Genomic DNA, 7,821 nt, shown 5'->3' with positions numbered 1-7,821 from the left:
GCGTTGGCGCAGGAGGTGGCGGAGGGTGAAGGGGGAGTAGGTCAGGTGAGGGGTGACCTTGTGACGTAATCACCACCGGTGACCTAGTTACGTAATCACCATTATTTTTTTATTTTAATGAGTTTGTTTTTAATGAGTTTTTAATTTGTTTGTTGTTTTTAATTAGTTTAATTTTTTTATTTTGTTTATAATTTGTTTGATTTTAATTAATTTGATTTTAATTAGTTTGAATTTAATTATTTTGTTTATAATTTGTTTGTTTTTAATTATTTTGTTTTTGAATTTTTATTTATTTTTAAATTTTTGTTTAATTTTTAATTTATTTTAATTTTTATTTATTTATTTTTAATTTTTTAAATTGTAATTTTTTTTAATTTTTTTAATTTTTTAATTTAAATTTTTAAATTTTTGTTTAATTTTTAATTTATTTATAATTTTTAAATTTAAATTTTTAGTTTTTAAATTTTTACATTTAAATTTTTAATTTTTAAATTTAATTTGATTGTTTGTTTTTTGTTTATTTGTTTTTGTTTAAAATAAGCCAGTAGACAAATGCTAATTTAGACAAAAATAGGTTTTTCTTTGTGTCGGGGTTTCCACCAACCATTAACTACACCTGGGACACATCAATCAACACATCAAATAGCTTTGACTCGCTCGCCGGTTTCGCCCGTTGGGCGTTTGACAGGTGCCGCGCAGTGATTAATGGCTTTTTCCCCAGCCCAGGTTGATTTATGGCCGACAGGTGTGGGTTCACAGGGTGCATTGGTACGTGGGTCGGTTCTCTGGAATGCGAGGCTGAAGTGTTTTATGGCCGTAGAATCTCTTTGTCGGGTAAAGTAATGGCTTTACCATTCCCACAGGCTTGTCTCTCTCCACCGCGGTAGGGTTAGTTCTAAACCAAATTTCTTTTTCCTTCCTCACGCAGCTGTAAAAGTAATTACTAGAGTGGTGCTGTTTTTGTTTTCACCTAGGGAGGTTTCAAAGTTGGTACATGCATGTTTTGGAATTGGTGGAGGCAGAGTTTATACTAGAGTGGGACAGGGTTTTGTTTTCAACAACGCAGGTTTCAACGTCGAAGAGTTTTGTTTTCACCGAGGCAGGTTTCAAAGTTGGTACATGTATGTTTTGGAATTGATGGGGTTAGAGTTTATACTAGAGTCGGGGGAGTTTTGCTTTCACCGAGGCAGGTTTCAAAGTTGGTACATGTATGTTTTGGAATTGATGGGGGTAGAGTTTATACTAGAGTGGGACAGATTTTGTTTTCAACAGTTTCAAAGTTGGATGGGAAAGTTGTCACACCTTTTAATCAGATATCACAATAAAGCACAAAAGAGCATTTAAATGTATATAAAATTTTATTTACTTAAAACAACTCCTGTGAGTGTGTGTGTGTGTGAATGTGCATCCCGTACAAAAGGACAGTCTGGATAATAGCGTCGATGTTCCTCTTCTACCACATCCCCCGTTTCCCAGCCCCTCAACGTATTCAAACAGAAAACACACTTGACAGGGTCGCCGGGTCCAATGAAAACAAAACCATTTTTAGCCAAACTGGCAGGATCCACAGGGTAGACGTCGGACCAACACCCCGAAAATGTTTGGATTCTTTCCTTCTCATCATGAAACATGAGGTCACTGTCCCTGACAGGAGCTGGGTTGGGTGCTGGTGGAGTCTCATCAAGGGGTTCAATAAAGGTTCCACCTGTCGTCCGCTGTACAAACACTCTCTCATACCCCAGACTCATCTCCCCTTGATTACGGGGATATATACTTACACCCAACACAGAAACTCACCCTCCGCCAAAAATGATAACCAAAGGGGACCTTATATACTACTTATATATATATACACACACATACAAACAAGCGTGCCCGTCCCCAAGCTTTGCCGCGGGGGCTAGAACAAACTCCGAGGATTGACCGGGCGCGGTCGGACGCGCCTGATTCAATTTAGTGAACGACTATAATACTACTTCTTATCCATACTTTATCACACTCTTTAAAAACGAACTTATGCGACATAGCGCTCAGGGGATAGCCCTCGGCGCCAAATCGCACCCTGCCGGGGCGACGGCTAACGTGCTTGATCTAATTTAGTGAGTGACTATAACGCCCCATCTTATCCATAGCCTAACGCACTGTTTTAAACGAACGTAGGCACCATAGCCCTCATGGGATAGTCCGGGGCACCACATTGCACACCACCCGGCTGCCGCCCATGCTAAATTGAAATTGTTTTTTTTTCTTCCCAGGAACCTCCCCAGGAATATTCTCAACAACTTTCCTAAGTTTCATGTCGATCAGATGAAAGATTTAGTAATGCATAAAAGACCAATAAACAGGCATATATATACGAATGTGTGCGACAGTCCGCAAAATATTTAATAACTAGCGTACCCGTCCCCGCGCGTTGCCGCGGGAATAGAAGAAAGTCTGTCGAAATATATAAAAAGGGCTTCATCAATGCGTTTTCAATCATATATTCTTAGACACTTGACCTTGTTTTCTAAAAACTGAGTTATTTAAATGTAAACAATGCCTGCGCTTGGATCATAAATATCGGGACAATAGTTTACCTACACTACCGCATAAAAACCTTGAGTGTACGTTAGTTACTCACAGAAACAATGAGGTAGAACATACTTCGGTGACCGCCCATGTGTCAGTGACGTATAGCGGCGCTCCATGGAGCCCCCGATTACACTACCTCAGAGGCATCGCGTAAGGTTTCTGTAAAAAAAACACATCTTTTTTAATTTCGCAAGGGCGTCGCCCCGAGAGGGTGCGATTTTTCTCTATATGATACGGTATATTAAATTAAAAGTCGATTGCGGTTCGACACCGTTCATCCGATCGTTATTAAACTTTGGGGAGTTGATTAAAAAACTTCAGGTGAGGTTTCTGTATTAAAAATCTTTTTTTAATTTCGCAAGGGCGGCGCCCCGGGAGGGTGCGATTTTTCTCTATATACACTATAGAAAAATAAAAGCCGAGACACAGTTCATGAGTTGGAGGGGGGGGGGGGGTTAATTTCTCAAAACCCGATTTATCAAAAAACGCATGTAAATTTATAAAGTACTAATAATATTGCACACTATTATGCACATTTTGTTTCTGTTAAAGACCATTACCTGTGTGTTTAGTAATCATCATAAACCCGGCATTGCCCACCCAAACCACAACCAACCAAAACCAAAACAACAAAACGGAAACATAACGCTAACACAATTACAAATACAAACGAAGACAAAAACCTAACAACAAACACAACCACAAACACACAAACACCATACGAACACAAAGAAAAAAACAAACGAAAAAGCAAACGAAAACAAACCAAATCCAAACGCAAAACCAACCACAAACACAAACCCAAAGAAAAAAACACAAACGAAAAAGCAAACGAAAACAAACCAAATCCAAACGCAAAACCAAACACAAATACAAACACAAACCCAAAGAAAAAAACACAACGAAAACGAAAAAAGAAAGAACAAAAACGAACCAAATCAAAACGCAACCCCTAACGCAAACCCAACCTAAACAGAAAGAAAACACTAACGCGAACATAAACGCAAAGTGCTCACAGTCTAGCCCGGGGCAGAAACGCCTGTTTCAGCTTAATAATCGACTATAGTACCCCAACTTATTCATAGTCTTTTGCACTCACTTAAACGAACGTAGGTGCCAAACCAAACCAAATGAACAATTATAATACTCCAAGCTTATTCGTAAAATACCTACAACATTTGCACTTGATCAATCCCCGCTAATTATGTAATTATTTTTTCTCAACACCAAAACAAAGTAATAAAAAGTAAATTCTTTCCACTAATGCAATGTTTTTTAAAGGGAAGTAATTGTGTTTTCCTAATTTATCAAAGGGAAGTAAGTGCTAAAGGACTAAATATAAATAATTTTCAGACATAATTAGAATTTTTGTAAAAGATGATATTTTTTAAAAAAATTGTGTTTAATGATCATGCCGACAATTATTAGTATCAGTTTGAAAAATGAAAATTATTTCCCAACACTTTCAATAGTAATTTTTTAACTTATAAATTTAGACTATGAGCCCGATAATAGTCTAACACTTAAATCCATAGAAGTATGTCAACGACAAACAAACTTATTTTTACATACAGAATTGAGCTTTATATATTAGACTAGCCGTCCCGGCCAGGCCCTGCTCTGGCTTCTGTGAAAAACATTTCTGTTTAAGACCATTACCTGTGTGTTTAGTAATCATCATAAACGCGGCATTGCCCACCCAAACCACAACCAACCAAAACCAAAACAACAAAACGCAAACATAACGCTAACACAATTACAAATACAAACGAAAACAAAAACCTAACAACAAACCCAACCACAACCATAAACACCAATACAAACACAAAGAAAAAACAAACAAAAAAGCAAACGAAAACAAAAACCTAACAACAAACTCAACCACAACCACAAACACCAATACCAACACACAAAAAAAACAACGAAAAAGCAAACGAAAACTAAACAAATCCAAACGCAAAACCAACCAAAAACACAAATACAAACCCATAGAAAAAAACACAAACAAAAACGAAAAAAAGAAAGAACAAAAACGAACCAAATCAAAACGCAACCACTAACGCAACCCCACCTAAACACAAAGAAAACACTAACGCGAACATAAACGCCCGGGGCGGAATCACCTGTTTTAGCTTAATGAACGACTATAGTACCCCAACTTATTCATAGTCTTTTGCACTCACTTAAACGAACGCTCCTGTTTCAATTTAATGAACAATTATAATACTCCAAGCTTATCCGTAAAATACCTACAACATTTGCACTTGATCAATCCCCGCTAATTATGTAATTATTTTTTTCCCAACACCAAAACAAAGTAATAAAAAGTAAATTCTTTTCCACTAATGCAATGGTTTTATAAAGGGAAGTAATTGTGTTTTCCTAATTTATCAAAGGGAAGTAAGTGCTATAGGACTAAATAAAGACATAATTAGAATTTTTGTAAAAGATGATATTTTTTTAAAACTTGTGTTTAATGAACATGCCGAAAATTATTACTTTCAGTTTGATAAATGAAAATTATTTTCCAAAACTTTCAATATTAATTTTTTAACTCATAAATTTAGACCATAAGGACTTTAATTATCTAACACTTTAATCCATCGAAGTATGTCAACGACAAACATATGTATGTTTACATACAGAATTGAGCTTTATATATTAGACTAGCCGTCCCGGCCAGGCCCTGCTCTGGCTTCTGTGAAAAACTTTTCTGTTAAAGACCATTACCTGTGTGTTTAGTAATCATCATAAACCCGGCATTGCTCAACCAAACCACGACCAACCAAAACCAAAACAACAAAACGCAAACATAACGCTAACACAATTACAAATACAAACGAAAACAAAAACCTAGCAACAAACCCAACCACAACCACAAACACCAATACAAACACAAAGAAAAAACAAACAAAAAAGCAAACGAAAACAAAAACCTAACAACAAACCCAACCACAAACACCAATACCAAAAAAAAAACAACGAAAAAGCAAACGAAAACAAACCAAATCCAAACGCAAAACCAACCAAAAACACAAATACAAACCCAAACAAAAAAAACACAAACAAAAACGAAAAAAGAAAGAACAAAAACGAACCAAATCAAAACGCAACCACTAACGCAAACCCACCTAAACACAGAGAAAACACTAACGCGAACATAAACGCCCGGGGCAGAATCGCCTGTTTTAGCTTAATAAACGACTATAGTACCCCAACTTATTCATAGTTTTTGCACTCACTTAAACGAACGCGCCTGTTTCAATTTAATGAACAATTATAATACTCCAAGCTTATCCGTAAAATACCTACAACATTTGCACTTGATCAATCCCCGCTAATTATGTAATTATTTTTTTCCCAACACCAAAACAAAGTAATTAAAAAGTAAATGCTTTTCAACTAATGCAATGGTTTTATAAAGGGAAGTAATTGTGTTTTGCCTAATTTATCAAAGGGAAGTAAGCGCTATAGGACTAAATAAAGACATAATTAGAATTGTTGTAAAAGATGATATTTTTTTTAAACTTGTGTTTAATGAACATGCCGACAATTATTACTATAATTTGAAAAATGAAAATAATTTCCCAACACTTTCAATAGTAATTTTTTAACTCATAAATTTAGAGAAATGCGCACGATAATATTATAACACTTAAATCCATCGATAACCAGCGACAAACAAACATATGCGTTACAGAATTGAGCTTTATATATTAGATTCGAGAAAGTTTATGGGAGATCACTCCCGGTTTATTTACTTGAAAACAAGTATCTAGATCTGTGTCGTCATAGGCTTTGACACAAATTAATGATTTAGACTGATTTAGTTACACGATCGGAGTCTAGAACTATTTGTTTTTAAAATTATGCTTTTATTGTTTGCAATGTTTAAAAAAATAAACTTGAAATACCGTGAAAGGTTTTATATAACTGACCCCCCCCTCCTCCCCTTCCGATTACAAAAACAAATCTCCCTCTTTTTTTACTTTCTCGTATAAACTAAGTATTCTATAGAAAAAGTCTAGTAATCGTGCAAAAAGAAAAATCGAGATTTTTGCAAATCTCGACGTTTTAGGGCTCCCTGAGTCGGAAAAACATAGTTTTGCAATCTTGTCCTGTATGTATGTATGTGTGTGTGTGTGTAAACACGATAACTTGAGTACCGTTACAGCTAGGTTGATGAAATTTCATATATAAGTATTTTATCAAAATCGTAGATCCGTATCAACTTTTGAGCTATTTCCGATAACCGGAAGTGGTACTTTTTCTACTTTGAATTTTTCAAAAGCCTATAACTTGAGTACTATTTCAGATAGATAGTAAAAGTTCTAATTCTCTGCCTTCGATCAAATTTTAAGTAATTGCCGTCGACCGGAAGTAGTAATTTACGCTATTTCCGATTTCTAAAAAAAGCATGAGAATTTATAAAGTACTAAAAATATCCCGCACTATTATGCACATTTTATTTGGCATTCACTTGGTGTGCAAATTTTTTTTACGAGATTCTATTATATTATAAAAAGTTTAAGTAATTAAAAATGGATTAAAATATTGTCTATGTCCCGAGTTGCCATCCCCCGTAGTGTTATTCTATATAACGAGAAAAATGGCCCGTTGAGGAAGGATACACCGGGCGCTAGGTTGATAGTGCTGTCTCTTTTCTCTAAACTAAAACCAACCCACCCCCCCACACCACCCCCACCCCCCCACCTCCCCCCCCCCAAAACATACCACCCCACCCCCCCCACCCCCCCCCCCCCCCACCACCACCCCCCAAAAAACATGTCTACCGTCCCATTCAACGAAATATAATTATATACTTTTTCCAGTGTCCGCCCCCTCCCAGAAAATTCTACACCCGCCCCCGAAAATTTCAAGTACCCCCACCCCTCTCCGGGGAGGAAAAAGTCTAAATTAACCCCCCCCCCCCCACTCACCCCAGCCCCCCCCCACACACCACCCCCCCCCCCCACCCCCCACCCATCCCCGCTAAAAAAAACATGTCTACCGTCCCATTCAACGAAATATAATTATATACTTTTTCCAGTGTCCGCCCCCTCCCCGAAAATTCTACACCCGCCCCCGAAAATTTCAAGTACCCCCCACCCCTCTCCGGGGAGGAAAAAGTCTAAATTAAAACCACCCCCCACTCACCCCCCCCCCCCCACACACACACCACACCCCCCCCCCCACCCCCCACCCACCCCCTCTAAAAAAAAACATGTCTACCGTCCCATTCAACGA

The 7,821-nt window shown here is 37.2% G+C and overlaps 1 protein-coding gene across 1 annotated transcript; it reads right to left on the bottom strand.

The window, feature by feature from the left end:
- Positions 1 to 943: 943 nt before the first annotated feature.
- Positions 944 to 1,748, bottom strand: LOC131938028 (baculoviral IAP repeat-containing protein 7-like). The gene is made up of 2 exons (XM_059295851.1): positions 1,416 to 1,748; positions 944 to 970 (listed from the first exon to the last, which is right to left on the bottom strand). The coding sequence occupies exons 1-2, from the start codon at positions 1,746 to 1,748 to the stop codon at positions 944 to 946; spliced, it is 360 nt and encodes a 119-aa protein (XP_059151834.1).
- Between the last annotated feature and the right edge of the window lie 6,073 nt (positions 1,749 to 7,821).

This window comes from Physella acuta, unplaced genomic scaffold (assembly GCF_028476545.2).
Source record: "Physella acuta isolate Inbredline_101_S28 unplaced genomic scaffold, ASM2847654v3 ptg000229l, whole genome shotgun sequence".
Classification (NCBI taxonomy): Eukaryota; Metazoa; Mollusca; class Gastropoda; family Physidae; genus Physella; species Physella acuta.
Note: the sequence above shows the minus strand (reverse complement) of the source record. Positions and strands in the feature narration are given on the sequence as shown.